At 53.9% G+C, this 26,345-nt stretch overlaps 2 protein-coding genes across 2 annotated transcripts; both read left to right on the top strand.

The window, feature by feature from the left end:
* The first annotated feature begins 1,066 nt into the window (after positions 1-1,066).
* LOC102923528 (keratin, type II cytoskeletal 75) lies at positions 1,067-14,254 on the top strand. The gene is made up of 10 exons (XM_076556888.1): positions 1,067-3,335; positions 3,397-4,848; positions 5,375-5,589; positions 6,530-6,590; positions 7,130-7,225; positions 7,935-8,099; positions 10,112-10,237; positions 10,349-10,569; positions 12,188-12,222; positions 13,586-14,254. Exons 2-10 carry the CDS (start codon positions 4,345-4,347, stop codon positions 13,822-13,824), a joined length of 1,662 nt encoding a protein of 553 aa, XP_076413003.1. The 5' UTR covers positions 1,067-3,335; positions 3,397-4,344; the 3' UTR covers positions 13,825-14,254.
* Positions 14,255-15,857: 1,603 nt separating this feature from the next.
* Positions 15,858-25,699, top strand: LOC102923212 (keratin, type II cytoskeletal cochleal-like). The gene is made up of 9 exons (XM_006981882.3): positions 15,858-16,349; positions 18,038-18,246; positions 19,387-19,447; positions 20,240-20,335; positions 21,390-21,554; positions 22,365-22,490; positions 23,289-23,509; positions 24,074-24,108; positions 25,261-25,699. Exons 1-9 carry the CDS (start codon positions 15,870-15,872, stop codon positions 25,488-25,490), a joined length of 1,623 nt encoding a protein of 540 aa, XP_006981944.2. The 5' UTR covers positions 15,858-15,869; the 3' UTR covers positions 25,491-25,699.
* The last annotated feature ends 646 nt before the right edge of the window (positions 25,700-26,345 follow it).

The following is a 26,345-nucleotide window of genomic DNA, read 5'->3' as shown; positions in this document are numbered from 1 at the left end:
CGGGGGGGCAGTCAGCACACGGGGGGGCAGTGAGCACAGGGGGGGCAGTGAGCACAGGGGGGGCAGTCAGCACACGGGGGGCAGTCAGCACAGGGGGGGGCAGTCAGCACACGGGGGGGCAGTGAGCACACGGGGGGGGCAGTCAGCACACGGGGGGGCAGTCAGCACACGGGGGGGGCAGTCAGCACACGGGGGGCAGTCAGCACAGGGGGGGCAGTCAGCACAGGGGGGGCAGTCAGCACACGGGGGGGCAGTCAGCACACGGGGGGGCAGTCAGCACAGGGGGGGGCAGTGAGCACACGGGGGGCAGTCAGCACACGGGGGGGGCAGTCAGCACACGGGGGGGCAGTCAGCACAGGGGGGGCAGTCAGCACACGGGGGCCGCTGCTGAGCGGAAGAGAGTCAAGGCAGTGAGGTAGACAGCTATGGCTTGGGTCCTCTGATGCCCGGGAACGGCCTCTCTGGGAAGAGGTCTCCTCTGTCCACTGCCCTTCTGCCCTTCTGCCCCTGTTCCTTCCCTGCCCGGGCCTGGTTGAAAGCCCGAAGTCTCTCGGGTACGAGCCCCAAGTCCTCACCCCGGGCCCTGTCTCTTTGCCTTGCTGTCCTCCCTGACTCCTCCCCAGCTGCTAGCCCACACTGTCAATGGGATCCACACTGGCAAGGACCTCAAGTTCCGCTGAGGGTGGTGGCAGTCACCGTAGGCTCCAGGGGCAGGCGTGAGGGCAATCTCAGGGCCCAGCTGTCTAGTTCTGGATCCCAGAACACGCAGCGTCCTTGGGCCCAGCACCCCCCAGACCAAAGCCCGCATGGTCAGAGAGCAGAAAGGATTCCGTAGGTCTCCTTCCCGCTGGGCCCGGCTGTCAGATGAGCTCTTGCTGCCGGTCTACCGGAGGATCCGAGGGACACATCTGGGGACAGGTGGGAAGAGTTAGCACGGGGCCCTGGCTTCCTGGGAAGGCTGCTTAGGGGTTGGATTTCAGTTCACTGCAAAAAAAAAAAAAAAAAAAAAAAGTAGAAAGTCGAGGGCCCGGGAGAGAGCGCTGATTATAATCCCAGCACAGGAAGTCGGGACAAGTGGACCCAGCCTAATTGGTGAGCGCCAGGTCCTAGTGAGAGACCCTGTCAGAAAAAATAAGGTAGCTGGCTCCTGAGGAACAACATCCAAGGTTGGCCTGTGACCTCCACGTGCATGTGCACACACGTACATGCACATATGCACACATACGTGCACTTGCACACACACTTGAGAGTGTACATGTTACCCACACGTACACACACCAGTAAATAAGCAAACCAATTAATTATCCAAAGAAACCTCCTTGGTAGAAAGCAAAGAACAGTTTTCAGAGTAGGTGGGAGCTTCAGGGAAAGCATTAAAGCAGACTCCTGTTCCCGTTTCCTCTATTAGAATGGCCACCTTTGGGTATCTCATTGTTACTAAGATCTATTTTCAGAGTAAAACTCGGTCTCCGTTCAAAACAAAAGGAGTCGGTAGGAGAGGAGTGTGGAGTATAATCAAAATATGTTGTATGCATGAATGAAAATTTCAAAGAACAAATGAAAATACTATTTTACAAAAAGAGTCAATATATCTTGAGATCTCCAGCTCACACATACACACAGTGAATACAAATGAAGAGGACAGTGACCTGTGCATTGGGGAGGCCGGCTATCCCAGGCACTCGCCGTCTATTTAAGTGAAGGTCACAGCCAGGGGAAAAGTCACAGACCAGTGAAGGAAGAAGTCAAAGAATTATCTGCCTCAGCTCAGCTCCCCGTGTGAGTGAGGGAGACCACCCAGTGTGAGCAGCTGCTGCCACCTTCGGTGGGAAAATCAGAGAGGGGAGAAGAAAGCCAGAGAGTGACCCCAGAGAAGGGGCGCTGTGGATGGGAAACAGTAAGGCCACAATCACAGAAAATGGGGTGCCAGGAGGAGGACCTGTGGGAAAGGAAGGGAGTAGCCAGGAAGATGCCAACCTCGTGTTGCCAAAGGCGGTGCGGAGGGAAAGTGCCAAGCCATCCGCTGGCATTCCCTCCTGTGGGCATGTGCCATGCTGGGCTCCGGAGCCCTGCCCCAGCCAGCCTTTTTGGTCCTGCGAAGGCTCTGCAGTTTACTCAGAATGCTTGGGGGAAACAAACATGCATCCCTTCCTCTGGGAGACAGATTATCACGTAAAGGGGAGCAAAGAACACAAAGATGTTTATTCTTTCTGTGGGCAAGGACAAGCGTGCACCAACCTCGCCAGGACCGGCAACAGAGTAAATATCTGAGCTCTGCTTGGCCGGTGTCAACAAAAGCTGTGATTCACAGACTCCCGCAGAAACAGGGAGGATGAATCTCAACGAGAGAGGCCCAGTCCTTGGCCAGAGCCCCAGGTAAAAGATGGCTCCCAGGACAGAGGCAAGCCTCTGAGTGCCAAGCTGCCATTCCAGGCCGGTGAGAACATCAGCCAGGCACTGTGGGCCTCCCAAAGGACACTGCTACCACGGCACCTGGCTCAGTTTCCCACCCACCAGGCTGTATCAGCCTGTCTCTAAGTCAGCTGTTATGAGTCTCATTTCCTTATCCACACATGGGATCTGAACACCTTGCTAGTATTTCCTCTCCTGCTCACCCACCCTTCACGACCACGGCAAGAAGCAATCCGACAGCAAGATGAAAGAGGACCTGAGCACCTGCCGGACACCTCACAGCAGAGGCGGGGAGCCGGACACGGGAAGAAAGGGGCTGAGGCACACGGGAAGCCCCCGTCCACGCTCTAATGCGGAATGTGAGGCACAGCCAAGGAGGGCGTGAGGGGCCAACAGCATGGCTCTGTGAGAAAGAAAGTTCTCTCTGTGCGAGCCTGACGACCTGACCTGAGGTCAGTCCCTGGATCCTATAGCAGAAGGAGAGAACCAGCCTTGAAAACTGTCATCTGATGTCCACACGTGTGCTGTGTCATGTGTGTGCCAGCTCTCTCTCTCTCTCTCTCTCTCTCTCTCTCTCTCTCTCTCTCTCTCATACACACACACACACACACACACACACACACACACACACACAGCAACAACAATAATAATAACAGTTTTCGGTTTGTAAGATAAGATGAATGAGAAGGGGCTTCTCCAGTGAGTGCAGCTCTGAGGATACCGGTCTTCAGGAGGGGATAGCCTGGGAGACTTCTGGAAAAGGGCAGCCTCAAAGATAGCTTGATGGTATATCACCTTGTTCAATTACCCAGAGTGCTTGAGCTTTGTCTTCCCAGCAGGACCATGAAGTTATCGCTAAAGATGAAGAATGTGTGCTGTGCTTCTTTTTTTTTTTTTTTGGTTTGTCGAGACAGGGTTTCTCTGTGTAGCTTTGCGCCTTTCCTGGAACTCACTTGGTAGCCCAGGCTGGCCTCGAACTCACAGAGATCCTGAAGGCTAGTCCTTCATGAATACGTGTACTATCTGCAGGAGAATGGCACAGTGGATGTGTACTCTGCACGTACATGGTAGAGGCACTGTGGAAGGTTTTGCATACACACTGAGGTTCAGAAAAGTTGGATGATGAGCCACGGGTCCCACTGCTAGCCACTGGAGGGGTTAGAATTCGAACCCAAGTCTTTGTGTTCCCACTCCTGTCCACAGAAGACAGAATTCCAAATGGCCTTGAAAGGCAAAATTGGCATAAGCATGGCATACACACAAGTGCATGCCAACATACCTGCTCCAGGAAGTCGCATGGGACACCCAGCAAACGTGGAAGGGTTTTGACCAAAATTAAAGGGCAATCAATGCTGTGTGGAAGCTTAAGGAAGATGAATGCAGACCTGGAGGACCAGCCTGATGGGACTGGAGAAGGCAGGCTACTGAGAAAATGCTCAGGCGTAAGATACATACGGAGGAATAGGAAACAGTGTTTCTAAGTCTCTTGTGTTGACACAAGATGTTTGGACTGGAGGGAGTTGGTCTCGGGCCTAAGAAAGCGGTTCAGAAATGAGGCAGTGTTTTGGAGTCCATTAGGAGATGCATGACTAGGACGTGACTGAAAGCAATTAAGTCGCTTCTCACCGGTCTGCTGATCAAGTCGCAACTAGACAGAGGTTTCCACGCGGGGGAGGGGAGGCAGCAAACCAACCAGTGGGTTATTTTTTGTTTTAATGCCATTTCCTGCGGGGTACTCAGGGTGAGCTCAGGGCTGGCAGATGCCTAGGGGATGCCATCAGCAGGGCCCCCCTTCATTAATCAAGCCCCGCCCTTTGTGGAGGCTCATAAAAACCCGAGGGCCTGCATCTCCCTAGCTGCCTGGCTTCTCCATCCCCTTCACGCATCTACCTCGCGGGAGCTCCTGCAGCCTGCCTGCCTTCTTCACCCACCATGTCTCGGCAGTCCACCATCACCTTCCACTCCAGCGGCAGCCGCAGGGGCTTCAGCACAGCCTCCGCCACCACCCCAGCTACTGGCCGCTCCCGCTTCAGCTCTGTCTCTGTGGCCCGCTCCTCAGGAAACAGTGGGGGACTGGGCAGGATCAGTGGCGGTGGTGCAGGCTTTGGAAGCCGCAGCCTCTACAACCTTGGGGGGACCAAGCGGGTCTCCATCGGTGGATATGCTGGCAGTGGCTTCCGGAGCGGCTTTGGTGGCAGGGCTAGCGGTGGGTTTGGGGTCAGCAGTGGCTTCGGTTACGGGGGTGGCATTGGAGGGGGCTTCGGTGGCCCGGGCTTCCCTGCCTGTCCCTCTGGAGGCATTCAAGAAGTCACTGTCAACCAGAGCCTCCTGACTCCCCTCAACCTTCAAATCGACCCCACGATCCAGCGGGTGCGGAAAGAGGAGCGCGAGCAGATCAAGACCCTCAACAACAAGTTTGCCTCCTTCATCGACAAGGTGGGCCTGTGCTCGCCCCTCAGCTTCCCAGTGTATGGAGTGACTGACGTGGAGGGGAAGGTTCAGTTCTGGAGACAGAAGCAATGCGGGGTCCCCAGGAGGAGAACATGCATCAAACAGTGCCAGCCACGGACAGAGACATTTTCAAACCAGGCCAGCTGGCCCACAGGACCTTGTAGAGATGCCCCACCCCTACCTCGTCCTCTCTGGGAATCCCCTTCTAGAAAGAGGGCTTCCACTGTGCCAGCTACCTTGACCCAGAGAAGTGGCATGGAGAAATACAACCTAGACTCCATGCCTCCCACCATAGAGGCTGTGCTCTCCCCCAGGACCAGTTGATGGAAATCCTAGAGTCCTTGGGATGCCTCCATGGGCTTTCTCATTTGGAAGTGGAGTTGCCAGTTACATAGATGCTGATTGAGTGTGGGATGAAAGCCTCGTGTGCTTGCCTCCACCGTTAGCAGAAGTGCATGGTTCTGTCTCCCTGGCTTCCCGAGTGAGGCTCATTCTCTCTGCTCCCCTGTAGGTGCGCTTCCTGGAACAGCAGAACAAGGTCCTGGAGACCAAGTGGAACCTCCTGCAGGAGCAGGGCTCCAGGACCGTGAGGCAGAACCTGGAACCCTTCTTCGACGCCTACCTCAACGACCTCCGCCGGCAGCTGGATGGCGTCACTGCTGAAAGAGGCAGGCTGGATGCCGAGCTGAGGAGCATGCAGGAGGTTGTAGAAGACTTCAAAGTCAGGTGAGTGGGAGACGGGCCCCCGACTACACACAGCCATCCCCAGGGCTGCTGCTCTGCGGCCCAGAGAAGTGCAAAGGGGTGAGCGCCACAGGAGCCAGGAGCGTTGGGTGTGCATCCCAGAGTGCAGAAGGTAAAGACCGCACAGGCAGGGTGGCAAGGGACCCCCATCTCAGCCTGGCTGCTGGCAAACACAAGGGGCCTGTTCTTATCCGTCTGCATGACTGAAACGGGCACCAGCATCGCCCGACAAAACAAACCCGGTCGCTCATTCCGGCGAACGGTATTGCCTCACCTTTAGCGTGCTGCTTATCTCCACTGGGCGTGAGCCCAGGGGCTGAGATGGCTTGAATTTCCCACATGACAGGAGCTCGGGTGAAGGCAGGCAGCCAGGTAGAAGGAGGGGTTCTGGTCTTCCTCGTGGAGGGGAACACCGTTTATCATCTGGGCTACAGTGCATGGTCCTAGGGAGCCCGTCAGCTAGATTGAGCTCTGCTTCATCACAAAAGTACACTGCTCAATGGTCACCCCAAGGCCCAGTAAAATATTTCAAAATGTTCCTGAAAGACTCTCCTAAACTGATCAAAGATTTCTTCACAGCTTCAGTGGGCACTATGGAGGCAGTGTGTATTTCTGGTGATTAGGACTATGAGTCTCCAAAGAAATGGAATTGCCTAAGCATGTGATTCTATTCCCATAAGTCTATGCTCACCTTCTAATCGCATAAAAGTTGTTTTTTTTTTTTTTTTTTTTAAAAGCTGGCAGAAGGAATTATCTACCTTTTATAGAGGAAGAAATAGAGGTTAAATGAATCATCCAAAGTCATGCGCAGGTCACTGAAGAGCTGGGAAGGAAGGAAGGTCTTTAACTCTTGCCACAGCAGCAGGAACGGTTAAGTGGAAGCCTTGCTCAACCTCACACCCCCTCGCCCTCATCCTTGCAGGTACGAAGATGAAATCAACAAGCGCACTGCCGCCGAGAATGAGTTCGTGGGCCTGAAGAAGGTGAGTAGGGACGTCTCTTAAATGAGACGGGTTCTGAGCCGGTCATCCCGGCCCTCGGGAAACAGAAGCAGGAGAGCTGTGTCTGAAGCCAGCCTAGGCTGCATGTGATACTATGCCTCAAAGAAAGAAGGGCTGAGCGTACAGATCAGGAGCAGAGCTTGTCGACCACACACCAAGCCCTTCGCTCAAGATCCAGCACCGAGAAGTAGGGAGAAGGGGCGTCAAAGACGAGGAGGATGAGGGAGCGAGGGGAGGGGGTAGAGAAAGAAATTGAGACTGAACCTTAAATCTCAGAGTATGAGATAGTCTGGTCCTGGGCTCACCCAAGAAATATCACACCGATGATGAGATCATGTGATGAGCTCAAGCCTCCCAGAACACACCTCTGTACTGAAGGCCCTGCTACTTCTGCTCGGGTCTCTGTTAGCCCAGGAAGCTTAAGCCCCAGTCTCAGTGAACGCCTATCCCAGCCCACAAAATCCAGGCAAGATTCTGCTCAGCTTCTCTTGACTTGCTGTTTGGTTCTGGGGTCATTTCAGGACGTGGATGGAGCCTACATGAACAAGGTAGAGCTGGAGGCTAAGGTGGACTCTCTGACTGACCAGATCAACTTCTACCGGATGATCTATGAGGCAGTAAGTCTGCAAGTAGTTCTGCTGTTCCTGGAACCAGAGCCTAGAGAGGAAAGGAAGCTTCTGGGCGCCGTTCACTTAGTGAGCTGAGCTGGCATAGTGCCAGAGAGGAATGCTGGGAACTTTGACACAGGAAACAGTCTCAACCCTGAGGCCTCTCTCCCGACCAACGGCAAGACAGCTCTAGCAAGCAGGGATGCCGGTTCCCACATTCTAGGAATGGAGACTGCCCCTGCTCGCCTCCCTCTGCTATAGCCCAGCTCACCGGCCAGAAGGCTTCTCGGCCTCTGAAGATGCCTCATTTGGGGCTCTGCCACATGGAAGGCAGATACCTGGGTGTCTGGAGAGACAGAGGGAGGAGGTGATGAAGTCACCCTGAGGAGGTGGAGTGGCAGGATCACCTGACCCGGAAGCATGCCTGCCTCTATGTGGCATGGGGACCCACATGTTGTAATTGCATCCACCAGTGGGAAACATCAGGCTTGAGAGGCAGCGCAGAGAGGATGACTCCACTGCCACACTGGCCGGTTGTCGAGAAACTTCCAGGGGCGGCTCTGGGACCCCTGACATGATGACATGGCTAGGAGTACTGGAGGGGTTGGGGTACCTGGAAGGATTTCTGCCAGGGACACCAGAGAAGAGATTCCTAGCCTAAGCAGTCACTTCAGGCTCCTTCCTCTGTCCCTGGTGACACTGAGTTGATTCCCTGCAGGAGCTGTCTCAGATGCAGAACCAGGTGAGTGACACCTCGGTGGTCCTCTCCATGGACAACAACCGCAGCCTGGACCTGGACAGCATCATCGCCGAGGTCAAGGCCCAGTACGAGGACATTGCCAACCGCAGCCGGGCAGAGGCTGAGTCCTGGTACCAGACCAAGGTGAGGTGATAACACTCAGGTGTGAGTGTCCCGAGGCTGAGCTTCTCTCTTCCCTCACTACTTCCCTTCACAAGTGCAGCCCCGATACTGGGGAAATCTAGCTTAAAATACGACAGAGGTCTAACCATAGACCAGTGTGTTACCCAGATGGTGGTGGGTGCTCAGAAGGACATACCTGGTCCCCACCTTTCTCTCGATAGAGAAGACGGGGTGAGATTCCAAAATGACCATGAGGTATACATAGTAGTCCTAAAGGGCTTATGAATTCTTTATATAAGCTCTGGGGGTCCTCCACTCTGCCAAACAGGGCTTTAGAGCTGTAAATATAGAAGCCTCAAGCAGAGAACCCAAAGTGTAGAAGGCAGAAAGTGGATGGCCATCACCAAAGGGAAAAAGAGCATCACCAGAGAGCGAGCTTCCAGCAAGATCTAGGTCTTTAGTCCAGCAGTCAAGCGGAGAAGGATACGAGACTGTGAAAGAACAAGAGGGATTTTAAGGCTGAGCGATCGGCCAGAAGGCAAGAACACACACACACACACACACACACACACACACACACACACACACACACACACACACGTGTCCCCGGAGACAGGGTTTGCAGGAGGGAGGCTGGAATGACCTTGGAGAGCTACAGCTGAAAGCCTGGGTGGCCAGGTTTATCCTGAAACAGTGTAGTGAACCCCGAGTCATCCCCTTGCCAAACCAAGGCCCCTCCCAGGGCCATCTGCCTGTCACTCTCTGACCCCGCCCCCCCATCCCAACTGTCCTGCCCTGCACACTCCATTGGTCCCTTCGCTTCCGGTAGGTTGTCTGGTGTCAGGGGTTAGGTTGTCTGGTGTCAGGGGTCAGGTTGTCTGGTGTCAGGGGTTAGGTTGTCTGGTGTCAGGGGTTAGGTTGTCTGGTGTCAGGGGTTAGGTTGTCTGGTGTCAGGGGTTAGGTTGTCTGGTGTCAGGGGTTAGGTTGTCTGGTGTCGGGGGTTAGGTCGTCTGGTGTCAGGGGTTAGGTTGTCTGGTGTCAGGGGTTAGGTTGTCTGGTGTCAGGGGTTAGGTTGTCTGGTGTCAGGGGTCCACAGTGCAGCTCCTTGGCTGTGAGCAGGAGACGGTGCACTTAACCCCAACAGGAAGTGGAATTGGTAACACACTGACTTAGAGGCGTTCAGTCATAATCCCACAGATGGTAGCTTCGCCCCATTGGCTCCCTGCGTGGTTGGGCTGCTGTTCCTTCCAGTCCTAACTATCTGGTGGCAGAGGAAGCTGAGTGGTCCAGCACTCTCCGGACAGACTGGATCTTGACTCAGACAGGACCTCTTCTAAAGAGTGGGCTGGAGGAGGCAGGGTGAAGCAATCCCTCCTCAGCAAGCATGCCCTGGAGAGATGAATCATGAGCACAGAGAGCAGGGTGTCTGCCGGGTGGACACGGTGCCTCCTGTAGCTTCCTTTCCTCCCTAATTCCCAACGCTGCCGTCCGCAAAGCTCCCTAAATTCATGGGCATAGCCAGTCCTGACACAAGCCAGACCAAAAAAAACCCCAGCCCACAGCAACATCGAGCAAGCTGCTTCCTCGCTCCCACAGCTCGCCGCCATCCCCCTGCTGCAGGGTTATCTCATAGGTCCCTTTTTCCAGTCTAGAATGTTCTCCTTCTAAGCTGTCTACTTAAGCTCCTCTTCCCATCCTGCCAATGACAGTGTCTCCCCTTCAGACGCTTCCCTTCCACCCTGCCACCCCACTACACACCCTTTCGAACCTAAGTTGGACTCTTTTGGGGCACTCTGAAGGACCCTGTTCATTGACTACCAGCCACTTACCTTTTGGATACAAATTGAGCAACAGTATAAGCCCCTGGGGACCAGGATCAGCTGTGCTCATGTGCCGTTCCCAGAGCCTGCTGCCTCCCCAGGGAGCAGATGGGCTCAAGAAAAACCAAATGAGGGAGGGGCAAGTGACTGGAGAGAGAGTGGCCTGCTTGGCACACAGGCGTCTGAGTGGGTGGCCATGTCTGCTCTTGCCAGTATGAGGAGCTGCAGGTGACAGCTGGCCGGCACGGAGACGACCTCCGCAACACCAAGCAAGAGATCTCGGAGATGAACCGGATGATCCAGAGGCTGCGATCTGAGATCGATGCCGTCAAGAAGCAGGTAGGGTTCGGTCAGTGCAAGAATGCTCACTTCTTCCGTGCTATCCCACCGCCTCCGAGGACTCCTTCCAAGGATCTGTCCACAGATTCGTGACACCGCCTTTCTTTTCAGTGTGCCAGTCTGCAAACTGCTATCTCAGACGCTGAGCAACGTGGAGAGCTGGCCCTCAAGGATGCTCGGGCCAAGCTGGTGGACCTTGAAGATGCCCTGCAGAAGGCCAAGCAGGACATGGCCCGGCTGCTGCGCGAGTACCAGGAGCTGATGAACGTCAAGCTGGCCCTGGACGTGGAGATCGCCACCTACCGCAAGCTGCTGGAGGGCGAGGAGTGCAGGTCTGTTCTCAGAGCACACAGAACTTACCCCAGCAGCCTGAGCTGTGGCAGTGAGGGATGACTGACAGATGAAGAGGTGCAGCCTCTTTCCAGACTGCTAAGTCATCCCAGGGGCATAGAAACCAAAGGCCTGCGCAGGTCTAAACAACCAGGTCTGGTTACATAGCAGACCTGAAAATGTGGGATATGGGGTTCTGGAGGAAGAAGGAAGTGTCCTAGATTTGGGCATTTAGGCCCCCATTCATTATGAAAAGTTGAGTCTATCTCTAGCCCTCAGTTTCTCCAGGTGCAGAATAAAGGGACCAGACTCTATGGTCCCCAGAGCTCGTAGGGTTTTGGTGTCTTCCAGTTACCAGCTGTGCCACCAAGGCAAGTTACTTAACCTTCCCATCTCAGCATCCCTATCTGTAAAATGGGGTTAATGATAGTTCTGATGTTGCATGCTGCTAAAAGGCTTAAAATAAGGCAATATCGCGAAACTCTTAAAACAGCTCATGCCATGCAAAGAGTGGTTTTTGTTGTTGTTGTTTTTTAACCAGCTCTTGGAGCTGGAGAGATGCCCCAGTGGCTAAGAACACGTGCTACTCTTACAGAGGACCTGAGTTGGATTTTCAGCACCCACGTAGGGTGCCTAATAACTCCCTGTAATTCCAACTCCAGGGCATCTGACACCCTTTTCTGTCCTCTTCCTGCACTTACACTTGTGTGCCCATACCCACACATAGACATAGACATACAATTTTAAAAATAGTCATTTAAAGATTATTTATTACATATGTATGAGTGTTTTGCCTGCTTGCATACCCATGGAAGTCGGCACCAGATCCCCCTGGAGCTGGAGTTATAAATAATTGTGAGCCACCATGTGGGTTGTGGTAACCTACAAGTGCTCTTGACCACAGGCTATCTCACTACAGCCCTAAAAAAAAAGTTTTGCTTTAATTAAAAAATAAAAATCTTGCTCTCCAATTTAGTGGCCCAAGGAGTGGGCTTTGAAGGCAGATGTGTCCTGTTTCACACCTTGTGACCATGAGCAAGCTAATTAGTCTCTCTGATCTTCAATTTCCCGCTGTAAAACTGACATAATAACACCTACCTAATAGTGTTGTTGGGACAATTAAGTGGTACGATGAGTGTAGCCGGCTCTCAATAAATGTTAATGTTAGCTCTGAGTGAGCGTTGAGGAATGAATGCCGGTTGCTAAGACAATAATAGCCCCATTGTGACTACTGTTATTTTTGTGATTTGGATGCCTCTCCACACTTATGATAGCCTCGGTGCGTAACAAGAGTCAATATTGAAAGGAAAACCTGGGTTATAGGGACCATTCTGCCTTTCCGATGCACTCTAATCTGATTGGTTTTCACTTCCTCTGGGGGCGTGGTTTAAACCCAAAATGTGCCTCTGAGGTTACAGGTTCCACAAGACTCCAGTCCATAGACCCTTACTGTTTTTAGCACTTTGTGTATTTTTAGAGTTTTAACCGGCATGACTTCTGCAATAAACATAATAAAGGGCTTTCAATGCCCTTAAAACAAAATCACAAAATTGGTCATTGCAAACACCTGCCCGGTGACAGCCTGGACAGTTGGTAACCTTCTTTCCTCCTCCCCCCCAGGCTGAGCGGAGAGGGAGTTTCCCCAGTGAACATCTGTGAGTATGACCCCTGTGGCTTGGAGCTCACGTGGTGGTGGTGGTGGGGCGGGGGTGGGTACGTGGCGACTGTGAGAACCCTGCCGGCCGCATTCATTTTGAAAAGGGTTGAGGGCTTGAGTGGATGACAAAGCCATTGTGAATTAGAGGAACCTGTTTCATTTACTTATCTACAGTAGTGTTGGGAGATGAACCTGGGGCCTTGGTGTGTTCTGACCACTCTCACATGCACCCACCCTGCCTTAGCCTGTCCTGGATAGTATCCCCACCTCATACCAACAAGCTCCTCCCCCCCCTCGCACCCTATACCCCCACCCCTGGTGTGTCTTTGCGTTTTGTTTGTGTTTCCAGAGTTTAGCCTGAGCCGCCTGTGTTAGCATGGGTACAGCGCTAGAGGGGTTTTTGTTTTCTGAGACAGATTTCACGGAACCCAAGCTGGCTTCAAATTACTGACACCCCACCCCACCTCACCCCCCACCCCACCACCCCACCCCACCATCCCACCCCACCCCACCACCCCACCCCACCCTCCACCCCCACCCCACCTCTAGTTCCCAAGTTAAATGAGTCTTTAGGTTCCCAGTTCTTCCCTTTGGAATGAGAGTGCGAACCACCACACGGGGGAGTGTGTGTGTGTGTGTGTGTGTGTGTGTGTGTGTGTGTGTGTGTGTGTGTGTGTTTCCTGAAACTGTCTTACAGCCATATCTCCCACCTCCCAGAATTCCACGGGGTTACGAATCTAGTTTCAAGAGTTCAGAGATGAGCATTTGACATGGACAGGACATACAAAAGCTCCCGGGTTTGCCTGGCCCCCTTGGAGAGAACCCTTAGACATCAAACCATGGCCAGTCAGGCAGCCCTGCCTCCTCTGAGCACCTTGTGGAGAGCCCGCTGCTTGCCTCAGCTCTACTGAGTGCTGCTGCAGGAAGGCCCCAGGCTTTTCAGGACAGCCGCCATCTGTGTTTGGAGTGCTGTGCCAGGGGACACCAGGGGAAGGACATGCCTGTGAGCTTCCAGAAGGAAGGAGAGGCCAGAACCAAACCCAAAGGGGGAGACAGGTTCAGGCAGCAACCATGGTGGTAGAGCAGGGGTGAGAGGAACGTGCCTTCCTGGAGAAGTCTCCAGTAGGTTCCGGAAGAGGCGCGCTGGGTGGTGGAGGAGAAGCGGAAAGCCTGGAGAAAGCAGCCAGCCCAGACCAGCAGAGGTGGAGATCTAAGGCCGCAGCATCTCACAGAGTAGGCAGGAGATGGGGACGCCAACGTCTGTCTGTGAGAACACCCGTCTCCACTGCAGACACTCGGCGCTGACGTCAGGGGCCGTCTGTCCTGCCTGCAGTTCTGATCCTGTCTCCTCTTCCCCTCAGCCGTGGTCACATCGACCGTTTCCAGCGGCTACGGTGGTGGCAGCAACATTGGAGGTGGAAGCCTGGGTCTTGGCGGGAGCAGTGGCTACTCCTTCACCACCAGCGGTGGGCACAGCCTGGGTACAGGTCTGGGAGGCTCTGGCTTCACCACCAGTAGCAGCCGGGGCCCGGCGGGCAGTGGCTCCAGCATCAAGTTTGTTTCTACCACGTCGTCCAGCAGGAAGAGTTACAAGCACTGAGGTGGCCGGCCTGCAGCCTCCCTTTGCCGCTGCCCTGAAGCCTCCCTGCACTTGTAACTGGATGCCTGGGCCCTTCCCCCGTATCCCCTTCACAGGAGCCCCCTGTACTGCCGGGGATCCTGGCATCCTGGCTAAACCCATTCCCTGGCCTATGGCAACACCCTGACAGTCTCCAGGCTGCTCCTGGCATGTCTCTGTGCTAGACACACAAACCCTAAGACCACTCTCTTCTGAAGTTCAGTCAATGGCTCTGCAAATGCCCCTTCAGCACACCTGTCCCTTTCCTCCAGATGCAGGGACAGGGAGTCCGTGTTGGCCACCCCAACACCAGGCTGTCTTGTCCTTCTCTGGCTGCTTATAAATTGCCAGTTGGAGTCAATGCTCCTCTGTCTCCTCCTGGAATGTGCCTATTAAATGCATGTGTCATGTGTTTGGCTCAGCTCTCTGTGTGCGGCGGTGATGAGCTCACAGCAGTTCTGACACCCAGGCAGCCCCCAGTCAGCCTTCCACACAAGCAGTACTCAGGGCACAACAGCTGTGGCCCCTTCCTGAGGAGCTAAGGGGGTATATGGGGAGGGCAGCAGACCGACAGCCTTCCTCAAGTGGCTCCTATTTCCTCTCACTCTTCTTCTTTGGGATGAAGTCCCAAGCCCTGGGCAGAAGCCCTGGCCAGCCTCCTGCTCAGCATGTCATGCAGGGCGAGGCCATCCCCTCCCCACATCAGCCTGTGTTCCTGGGACAACACTGACGTAGGATGGGTGGTCCAGGACTGGCCAGCAAAGGAGCTGATTGTTCCCCCGGCAACTTCAAACATGCAGCCCTGAGCAGAGAAATGACAGAGCAGGAGAGGAGTTAAAAGTCAGCCCCGAGGCCAGGCCAAGGAGCCAAGCAAGGAGCCTGTAATTGCAGGCAGCGGGGAGACACCCAGGAAGGGCTGCACATTCCTGAGTTTACAGTCCCCCGGACCCCTCCTCTCAGGACCGAGGGGCCTGATGGGATTAATATGAGCAGGACTCAGGTTTGTGTAGACAGGGTGGACTCGACCCTTAGGATTCATCGCAGAACTGATAGGAGCTGCCGACCAGAGCTGTGGAAACCGTTCACGCTAGGGAAGAAGTTCAAAGACGTTATGAGTCAGGAGAGAGGGATGTGAAATAAGGGACGGACGTCGTGAATGGTCAGAGAGAACAGATTCTGAGAACAATTGTTAGATTCACTAGCTAAGACCAGGGGGAACAGCAGAAGAGGGCAGGGATTTGGGGTGACCTCCAACCGCTTCTTAGGAAGGACAAGAAACCCCAGTTTCCCCACCTATGAGAAGTGCAGGGATTCTGGACCTGGAGCCCAGCCAGCCATGGGTTCTAGTACCATCCCAGCATTCCCTAGCTGTGTGGCCCATGTGCCAATGACAGCAGGTAGAAACCAAGGGCAAAAACAACCAGTGTTGAAAGGTGAACAGGTGGAGTTCAGCTCCCATGGTACTGCTCAAAAAAACGTGGGCAATGATTTCTCATCCATTTCCACACAGTTCTACACATGAAATGTAATCATGTTTACGGTAGATCTGCCACATAGTACAGTACAGGCTCAACACTCAGTAAATGGTTTTTGTTGTTGTTGCTTAATATATGTATAAGTGATGAAGAGGGGTGGGCACAGTCAGATGTTCGGGTCCAGAGTCTGGGAGCTGGGTGTGGAGGAGAGAACTACAGATGGAAGTGAGTAGGGGGTAGGGAGGGGTGTCCAGAGTGTGCGACTGGGAACGTAGGCAGGTGGGGAGCTCTGGACCCAGGTTTGCCTCAGGCTGGACTCCCCAGGCCTGGTCCTGCCCAGGGTAGGGTGTTCCCCATGGTGATTAGCGGGCAGGAAGACGGGTTGTGGCCAGACATGCCATGGAGGTGAACGCAACAGAGTGGTCTTTGATCTGCTCTGGCCAAGCCCAGTTCTTGAAAGGGATAAAACCCAAGGTGAGTCCAGGCGAGCCAGAACCTAAAGGCTCTTTGCTCTCGCCTTTGCTTTGCTGCCCTTGGACACCAACTTCCACCATGACCCAGCGATCCTCTGTGACCATCAAGTCCGGGGGCACACGGAACTTCAGCGCCTCCTCAGCCAGCCTGCTCTCTGGCTGCCGGCCTGGTTTCAGCTCTGTCTCCGTGTCCCAGAGCGGAAAGAGTTTTGGAGGCGGCTTCGGGGGTGGTTTTGGGACAAGAAGCCTGCACAGTTTTGGGGGTAACAAGAGAATCTCCATCGGTGGGGGCTACCGCTCCAGCCGGGCCAGCTTTGGGGGTGCTGCCTGCGGTCTGGGTGTCAGCGGCATAGGGTACAGAGTTGGGGGAGCCTATGGCGGGTATGGATTTGGAGGAGGGATGGCCCCTGGAGCTGGAGGCATCCATGAAGTCACCGTCAACCAGAGTCTCCTCACCCCCCTGCACCTGGAGATTGATCCATCTCTCCAGCGGGTTCGAAAGGAGGAGAAGGAGCAGATCAAGACCCTCAACAACAAGTTCGCCTCCTTCATTGACAAGGTGAGGGTCAGGTGGGGTCTCCACTACTAAAGCAGCTGTCGTCTGAAATCTTCACTGTCTGGGTTTTCCTGAGGTCACCTGGGGCTTCCCGGGACCCATGCATCTGGGGCCTCGGCAGTCTGCCGATGGGGCGGGAGCAGAAAAGAACTCATCTCCACCCAGCCTTAGAGCTCTCAAACCCACAATGAGTACATTACTATTCTGGTGGTCAGTGATCATGGGTCAGCTAGATAGTTTGGAGGGAAGGGTCCCTTTCTCTCTCCCAGTTAATTAACGCTAGTTTCCTCCCAAGGCAGAAGTATTTCTCTGTTGATACATCTTGGTGATAGCATATGTCCGGGAAGCTGAGTGGGCAGTGAAAGGGTATGGAGATGACTTGTGTGACTTCAGCCTGCGTCCTAACCGCTGTGTGACTTGGGATCCTAGAGGTCCCCAGTTCTGGGAGAGAGCCTCTTGGGACATGATGCTATTATGCACCATCTCACGCCTCAGCTGGGAAAGAGTGTGCCCACGCCCTGGACCACTCAGGCTCTATCTCTGGGATGAAGAAGTGCATGGAGTCCAGAGACGATGTACAGCTCAGGCCCCAGTTCTGGACTCTACTGAGGGGAGAGTTTCCCACTCCTCTCAGGCCCCAGTGGGGTGGAACAGATAGACTCTCGGGTCCCTTTGTGGCTTTGTCGTATTACGAACACCTCCTCGTGGGGAGCAGATCATTGGGTGGACAGACCCAACCAAAGACGCTGCTGGGACACCAATTCTTAAGCTTTGTCACCTGTGTCTGGGTCATGCCAACAGAGGTGTGACTTCCAGAAGCCTGACTGAGAAGGGGGAGATCCTGGGCCCTTGCCTTTTCCTGGTTTGTGGCGGGGGGGGGGGGGGTGGTAGATAGTGAGTGGGATTGGGAAGGACTGGGGTGCCAGGGTATGCTCTCTCCCACAGCGGGAGAGAAGGGAAAGACACACTTGTTAAAGACCTCTGTGAGGACACTGCCACCTCTGAAGTCATAGAGGTGGTATTCTTTCATTTTTGGAGAGTAAGTGGCATCCCAGTCCCTCCCAGTGGAAGGACTTCTGATTGAGGGAAAGTCCCTCAAAATTCTCACAATCAGGATCAGATGCAGCTAAGTCCAGAAACCCAAATGGCAGCTCAAGACTGCAGGGGACTCAACAAGCAACCCAAGGAGGTGGTTGCTCAAGGCCACATGACTAGTGAGAGGCATGGCTGGGATCGTGCCCGGGTTCCCGTAGTGTGGTTCCAGACTGACCCACACTAACATTTATAAAGTGCACAGGCAGCTGAGTCCAAGTTCCAGATCCTGAGGAGCCTTCCCAGAAAGGAAAAAGACAGAATTTTCTGCCACAACCTCCTGCCCATGTAATAGGAATCAGTTTGGGTTTAGTTAGCCATAGTGTTCTTTTCCTAAGTTACTGCATGTCAGCATGGTTGGTATATTCAGATGGCTCCAGCCTCTTTGGACTTAGCATTTGCCTCCCAAGGGCACTGCACCAACATTGATGTGGCTCTCTGCATCCAGGCTCCTTGCAGCTCAGGGGGAGAAAGGGAAACTGCCACCTGGGTTTTGAGGTCATGTGGGGTCCTTGCACTATTAGGGGGTCCTACATCACAGACCACGTGAGAGGCTGAAGTAGGAAGCCCTCACAATCTCTTACCTTTGGCCGGGACAGGTGCGGTTCCTGGAGCAGCAGAACAAAGTCCTAGAGACCAAATGGAGCCTCCTGCAAGACCACAAAACAACCAGGACCAACCTAGAGCCCATGTTTGAAGCCTACATCACCAACCTGAGGCGCCAGCTGGAGTGTCTGGGAGGAGAGCGGGGCAGGCTGGAAACAGAGCTGAAGAGTATGCAGGACGTGGTGGAGGACTTCAAGAACAAGTGAGCGGGCACTCAGTGTATCTGACCCTGCCCTGGGGGTCTGCGGAGAGTCAGGCAAAAGAAGGAGCGTGTGCTGTTCTCCAAAACTGCCCCATCTCAGAGGAATGGGATGGGACACACACTTGGGGCATGAGATGGAATCAAACAGACATGAAAGTCATTGGTTAGGATTCAAGGAAGGAAGGGCTGGAGTTAACAAGGTAATGATCCCATGGGTCCAAAGACTTGCCCCTATGTAACAACTGTTAATCTCTGCAGATGGCAAATACAGGCTCTGACATGGTCGATCCCCTACCCAAGTTTACACAAAGGGCAACTCAAGAGTTAAGAGTTGAAGCCGGAGACCCCACCCCTCCCATTTATTCAACTAAGTGTTCATTTATAGGGTTTGTGTTTTCCCCCCAAGCCCTGCCTAGGAGGCTGGAGGAATAGAGAGAAGAAAAAGGTTCTCCTGGGACCACATGTGGTTTCCCAACCACAACTCGTAACTCCCTGGATCCCAGCTGGCTTCTGCAGGGGGTGTGGGAAATCCCGATGCTGAGGCAGCCTGGGGAGGGAGTGGACCACCGCAATGGAGGGAAGCTCCCTTCTCAAAGGATGCTGGGCAGGGAGAGCTGTAGCATGCCGTGGGTGCCAGGGGAAGAACAGCCAAATGGAAGAAGGAGGACGCTGGGGGTGGGTGGTCTTATAGCCTGAAGACTCAAGATAGGGTTCAGTGTGGCTGAGGCATCAAGGGACATGGCAACGGCACAGGGTGGCAGGAGCCAGGCTAGACCCAGGGGCTGCCAGTGAAGGAGAATAAGAAAGAGGAGGAGAGGCTGGAGGAGGGGCACACCTCTTTAGCGCTCCAGGCTGTGTGGAAAGTACATTACAGGAAGAGCGATGATTCTACTCTGCCATTTTTCAGTTCGAGTTTTCTTTCAGCAGAAGTGGGGGTATTTGATTTGGGGTTTGGAGCTACGTAGGCATGAGGGAGCCACACTACAACAGAATGTTTTCCAAGTGTGCCCACCTGCCATAACCTTGAGCTGAAGGATATGCGGGCTGTGCTGGAGGCCTTGAAGAACTGGGCCAGATAGAGCCACGCCAACCTCACTCTCAAGCCCTCCTCCCGACACCCACCCTTCTCCCCCTTTCCAGGTACGAAGAGGAAATCCACAGGCGCACAGCGGCAGAGAATGAGTTCGTAGTACTCAAAAAAGTAAGCGGCAAGGGCACTTTCGCTGACTGCAGGTTCCTGGGGGAGGCAGAGCCTTTCACTGAAGCCCCCGGGCTTCTCAGGACATATTTGACTTTAAACACACGGACACTGAGGTCCAGGGATGTTCAGTGTGTTGTACAGAGGTGGTAGAGGCAGGTCAGGGTCCAGGACTCCCGACTCCAAGCTGTGTGAGCCATGGTACCAGCCCCTCTCCTTGCACGGTGCAATGTAGGCTAAGGGGGAACCAAAAGGGCCTGGTCCTCGGCTCAGAATCCAGAATCCAGAGCCAGTCTTTGGGCGGGCCAGTAGGAAGATCAGGCAATGGAAGTCTAAAGGTCTGTTTGCTGTGAGACTGGCAGAGAGGGAAGCAAAAAAAAACCACCAAGGATTAAACTGAATGGAAAAAAAAAATGGAGTAGCAGCTTGGAGGAGAAGGGAAGGGAAGCAGATGGACAGAGGTGTAAAGATGGGAGTCCATACAGTCTTTGGGGAGAGGCTTAAAGAGCCCATAGGCAATGGGAGCCCTGTGACCCAGGATGCGGTGTCCTCACCATGGAAGGTGACATGAGACCCTTGCATGCAGCACTATCTGATGAGCAGCACAGACAGGCCCTCCTGAAGTCATACTATGGGGCCCTCCCCTTCTCCCCAGTTCCACTGGACAGCATGCAACCACAACCTGTGCTCCCTGGGGAGCTGCAGCTGCCCCACTAGCTCCAGGGATAATCTCCGGAGGCTGCTAGTTGACCCAGGGAGGGTAGGACCCAGAATGATCTCATGTTCTGTGCCCAGGATGTGGATGCTGCCTACATGAATAAAGTGGAGCTGGAGGCCAAGGTGGACGCCCTGATGGACGAGATCAGCTTCCTGAGAGCTTTCTATGAGGCGGTGAGAGCCCCTGGTGCCCTGTGTGAAGGCTGGAGGCTGGGACACCCCCACCCCCACCCCGGCCCACAAGCTGTCGTGTCTTTGCCGGCCTCCTTCCTCTCTGCTCCTCATCCCATCTGTGGATTGTGATTCACGGGGCAGACCCTGCTCTCTGAAAGGGAAAATAAGGTTCCTGGGGGGTAACAAGGAGTTTCCAAAGATGGAAAAACTCAACTGTGGCTAATTAGGATAATTAGAATAAACGTGTTCTGTTGAGCAGACAGATTATCTTGTTTGTCACCAAATTCAGGGGATTCCTGCAGAACTGTCTGAGCCCTATGGCTCACTCCCAGGCCCAGCACAGTCCGGCTCCTGTTCTTCCCGGGTCATGCCAAACTGTGCAATTAGACTAATCAGCAGGAGTCACCCAGCCTCCAGGTGCTTTCTGTCCAGGTGTGACAATTGCCTCCCCTCCTGAAGACATGCTTTGTGGAGCACCAGGGCACTCTTCTGTGGCTTGCAGGGACAGCCACACAGACATAATCAAGACCCTTGGTGCTTGGACTTTTCTCTGGGGGGCTCCTTCTGCTGTTTCTAGCTAATCTTCATGCCCCATCCCTAAGGAGCATAGCACAGGACTGTCGGGAACAGCGGTGCCTGGTCCCTTCTGACTCAGGCTTCTCGCCCAAGGTGAGGTATCTGTTAGGTGTGAAGGGCTGGGCTTCTTCGGAGAGTGAGACATCACTCTCTGACAGCCATCAGGCTCCCTTGACAACGGGAGTGGCTTCTGGAGAATTCTATCTGGAGTTACCTGATCTGTGCTCAGGTACACGTGTGCTGATGCTGAAAGCAATTGTAAGCTTGGCGGCCTCCCAAACATCCTTCTCAGCCCATCAGAGCTGAGAGAGGAGCTGCACTTCACAGTGCAGGGCCCTCCATGACAGAACCTGCCCCAGGGGGTTGCCATCCCCAAAGCGCATGTATGCACTCATATACACATCTGCACACATGTGCACACACATACAAACATACATACACCCCCTGGCTCATCTCTCCTCTTTGGGCTCAATCACAGGAGCTGGCTCAGCTTCAGGCTCAGATCTCTGAGACCTCTGTGGTCCTCTCCATGGACAACAACCGCAGCCTGGACCTAAACAGCATCATCGCCGAGGTCAAGGCCCAGTACGAGGACATTGCCAACCGCAGCCGGGCAGAGGCTGAATCCTGGTACCAGACCAAGGTGAGACGCCAAGATCCAACCAATTAAACAGACACCGGGATTGAAAACTTCATGATCAAATAAGATACAAGCCTATCCTCTCCAGTGCCCCAGCCTGGTGGGGTCCAAAGTGTCTGAGTTCAATTGAGAGCTTGCATGTTACATGTGTTCTGAGCATGACCCAGGGTCGACACCATCAGGAGCAAGGGGAATGTCAGACACAGGCTGAAATTCCAAGGCTGTATATCAGAGAAACGGGCATCAGTGGTCAGTGGCAGCCACCATGCCAATGGGGGGATGTGTCAAGAGGAAAGTCTGGTGCCTTCTAGATGAGGCTAGAGGATGCAAAAGGGAGAGCTGGAGCTGATTGGGGCCAAGGCTTGGGGACAGACTTGATATGAATCACAGAATGACGTTTCCAAAGTTGGAGCAGACACTCTGGGCTGGGAGTCAGGAAGACAGTACACTCTGGTGTCATGGCAAATGTACATGAAGTATCTATCAAAAAGTATCCCTGTGCGTGAGAGAGAGAGAGAGAGAGAGAGACAGACAGACAGACAGACAGACAGACAGATACATGGAGTGGAGGGAAAGAGAAGAGATGCCAGGAGCAAAATAAAAGGGGGGAGGGGAATAGCATGGCCACAGCTGTCTGGCTGTTGCTGAAGTGTATGGATAGGGAGATCAAGAAATGATGCCCACAGACTCAATGGGTGAGATAATCCGGGACCCTCTGAGCAGTGCACTGAAAGCCTGGAGGGCTCTGGGAAGCTACAACCCTCTCTCTTTGGGCCTGACTATCCCTCACCCAAAGCCTCTCCTTCCTCCCAGTATGAGGAGCTGCAGCGGTCTGCCGGCCAGCATGGGGATGACCTCCGTACCACCAAGATGGAGATCTCTGAGCTGAACAGGGCCATGCAGAGGCTGCGTTCTGAGATCGATAACCTGAAGAAGCAGGTAGGACTGATATCTCAGAGGCCATCCCACCCAAACCCCTGCATCTGGGAAGACTTGGATCTGGGCTGACCTAGTTAGGGTTTCTATTGCTGTGATGAAACACCATGACCAAAGCACCTTAGGAAGAAGAGGGTTAATTTGGCTTATGCTTCCACATCATAGCTCATCATGAAAGGAAGTCAGGACAAGAACTCAAACAGGGCAGGAACCTGGAGGCAGGAGCTGAGGCAGAGGCCATGGAGGGGTGCTGCTTGCTGGCTTGCTCCTCATGGCTTGCTCAGCCTGCTTTCTTACAAAACCCAGGACCATTAGCCACTGTGGACTGGGCCCTCCCCCATCAATCACTAATTAAGAAAATGTGTTATAGCCAGATCTTATGGAGGCATTCTCTCAATTGTGGTTCCCTCCTTTCAGATGACTCTAGCTTGTGTTAAGTTGACATAAAACTATCCAGCACTTGGACTTAACTCAGCTGGTGCTAATGGGAATCTCTCAGATAAGGAATGGAGATGTACTTGACTGGGGTGGACAGCCCTCTCCACTGGAACCACAACATGGTCAAGCTTGTCTTGCTTTATGTACTTACCCACTACCCAGAGGAAGACCTCAGAAAGCCATTTTCTTATCCAGAAAACTCTACATCACCCTTGGGGACTGAGAACAAACAGTTCTCAGGGTTATCCTCAAACCCAGTGTTCTGCATTCCGTTGCATTACTAACATACTTCAGGGAAGTTACTCTAAACCCGCATGTGCTCTGTGCACAGCGTCACCAGCTCCTCCTGTCTCCTGTGGGCAGTGTGCCACACTCCAGGCTTCCATCGCTGATGCTGAGCAGCGTGGGGAGCTGGCTCTCAAAGATGCCAAGCACAAGCTGGCAGAGCTGGAGGAGGCCCTGCAGAAGGCCAAGCAGGACATGGCCCGGCAGCTGCGCGAGTACCAGGAGCTCATGAACGTCAAGCTGGCCCTGGACATCGAGATCGCCACCTACCGCAAGCTGCTGGAGGGCGAGGAGTGCAGGTGGGCTCCCACCATGGCCCAGACAGATGCCACCAGAACAGGGTAGTGTGGTACAGAGGCCACGTGGGCCACTTACCACCGTGACCCTACACAGAAAGGCCAAGGTCGGATGCAGGTGGCATTCGCTGTTCCTTCAGAGGTTCCATCCTGCAGCTGTTTCTGGGCCTGGTCCAGGGTCAAAGCTGTGAGGCGAAGGTGGCTACAAGCTCCTGGGAGGCCCTAGGCAGGAACAGTGTGACTTGAGCCTTATAACACATACAAGTGCCCTTGGTACCGACGCAGGGACAGTACATGCCCCAGATGTCCTTCACTTTAACCACTCCGTTCTGCCTCATTGGCATGGGGTCTCACTTCCTGTTTCTATCCGTGTCTTAACCTGATTCCCCCTAGGGTTCCCCTCCTGTATTTTTTGTTAGCTTCTGGAGCTCATGAGGTGGATGCCAAGCTTGTTAAACACAGGGCAGGCTCACAGCGTGTGCTCAGCCCTGATGGCCTCACATGCAGGGGACTGGGAGCTCTCTATGTCCTCATCAGTGATGCACCTTCTCTTCCCACCTACCACAGGCTCACCGGAGAAGGTGTTGGTGCCGTGAACATCTGTGAGTAAATGACTCGGGAAAAGAGAAGAGTGGTGGGGGAGGGGAGGCAACAAGGGAGCCCACAGCATCATTGAGATTGAAAATGATCAACTGAGGAAATATATCATCAACCCTTCTCCTCCTTTGGGGGGGTTTTGTTTGTTTTTTGGGTTTTGGGTTGTTTGTTTGTTTTTGGTTTCTTTCCCCATTGGTGATGTTAAGAGTACTGAGCATTCTCTGTTCCTGGGGAAGGAGTCCAGGGACTTTTTCTCATTCTGGGAAAGTGTCCTCAAATGCTGCAGGGGACCCTTTATACCTTGGTTGCAATGTGGTCACATGTCCAGCCTAGCCCCAGAGGATCCTGCATAGGACAGGATTATTCATGCATCCAGGTTACTCTGGTCCTCGGTTACTCTGGCAGAACTCTGGAGCAGCTTAAAGACCTCTACATAGATTTGAAGCAAATTGGCTGGGCAAGTGAAACAGACATCTCAACTTTGCCTGGACATCCAGGAGACCAGAAGGGGTGATCTCTTGGTTTCTCAGGTGGCGATATGGCAACACTGAGTCCTGGTCATGGAGATGAGAGCCCCTGGGCCTCGGCTAGGTCAGAGAACATCAGGGAAAGCCAGAGCCTGTGGCCACTAGAGAAAAATTCAGAAGCCTTGCAGGAAGAGCAGACTCCCAGAGGGATGGCTGGCCACAGCTTCAAGTATTTGACAGGCTGGGAACACTGTTCCCTCACGGGACTGAGTTCACTGTTGCCAAAGTATTGGGGCAGACACTAATAGTTCTAGTAACGTGAAGCTGAGGAGATTCCAATACTTGGCAGGGAGACTCATCTAGGTGACCTTTGAATCTGTCCTGATATGGGAGTCCAAAACCCCCTTCCCAGATTTGAGGCCTGGTGTCCCATCTAGTGTGTGAGCCCCAATAGAGGAAGGTACAGTGCAGCCTAGGGGCCTAAGACCTGGTCTCGGGCAGGGGTGGCCTTGTGCAGGCTGCCTCTGCTCATCTCTACCCTAGAGGTCACTGCCATGATGACATCCCTTTGAGGGACCTGTACCATCATAGCTAGGAGCCCCAGCTGTCCTGGGGGAGAAAGCTGCCAGGAGATGAGTGTGGGGGGGATGACTGACCACTGACAGTGTGTCCTGTACCTTCTCTCTGCAGCTGTGGTCTCTTCCTCGGGGGGCTCAGGCTACAGTGGAGGTGGCGGCCTCTGCATGAGTGGCGGCAGTTACAGCGGCGGCGGTGGCGGCTACAGTGGCAGTGGCCTCTGCTACGGTGGCGGAGGGAGTGGCAGTTTCAGCTCCACCAGCGGTCGCAGTGTGAGTGGCAGCAGCTCAAGCATGCGCATTGTCTCCAAGACGTCGTCCAGCAAGAAGAGTTACAGGAGCTAAAGTGCTACCCGCCTTGGCACCGTCCCCGGGCCCCCAGCTCCCCAGCACTAAGGCCTGATGCTTTGCCCATGCTCACCATCCCCAGCAAGGGACACTGACACCAAGTGGCCTATGAGTTTTAAGGTTACCTTGTCCATCCTCTGCTTCCAGGCAGGCCTCCACAGAGAAGCCCCACCCATTCTCATCTCCAAGTCCTCCCTTACCCACACTGACTCTAGGCTCGGCCTTTGCCCCTAAGCAGTAGGGGTTGCGGGAACTCCTCCTCAACCTGCTTGGGCTCTACAATCACAAGAGATTCTTCTTACTCAGTTCTCCATGGGACTTTAAACTTAACTTCGGTGGCCCAGAGTCACCTTTCTCTGTGTGCTTCCCAGGCTCTGAGGTGACTGAGCTGTGAGGATCATCCAACCCTCGACCTGGCTCTCTAAGCACTCGGGGCAGAGCCAGACAGGGAGCTGGAGGAGAAAGGCAGATCTCTGCTGCTTTCTCTTGCTCCGGGGCACAGGGACACAGGTAGCAGAGGGAAGTGTGAGGGAATAGGAAAAGGAGCTTCACAGAGGGTTTTGGAAACTGGTCTTCACAGTGGTTTCATCTGAAGAGTTGTGAGCCCTCAACTATCTGCTATGAATTCAAAACCAAAATATTTCCCCAAGGCAATTAGACTGTCCACTGCTCTGCTGTGCGTAAAGGAAGTTAACAGCTTTGAAGTAGCAGCCAGACCTCCCGAGCTGCCCACTCCCCTTCTGCATGCCTGTTTCCTAGAACTGCTTCAATAAAATGTCACTGAGCACCTGAGGCCTTCATTGAGTGTGTTCTGTCTTACACCGAGCAGCAACCTTGGAGTGGTGAACTCTG

The sequence above is a fragment of the Peromyscus maniculatus genome, chromosome 20 (genome assembly GCF_049852395.1).
Source record: "Peromyscus maniculatus bairdii isolate BWxNUB_F1_BW_parent chromosome 20, HU_Pman_BW_mat_3.1, whole genome shotgun sequence".
NCBI lineage: Eukaryota > Metazoa > Chordata > Mammalia > Rodentia > Cricetidae > Peromyscus > Peromyscus maniculatus.
Note: the sequence above shows the minus strand (reverse complement) of the source record. Positions and strands in the feature narration are given on the sequence as shown.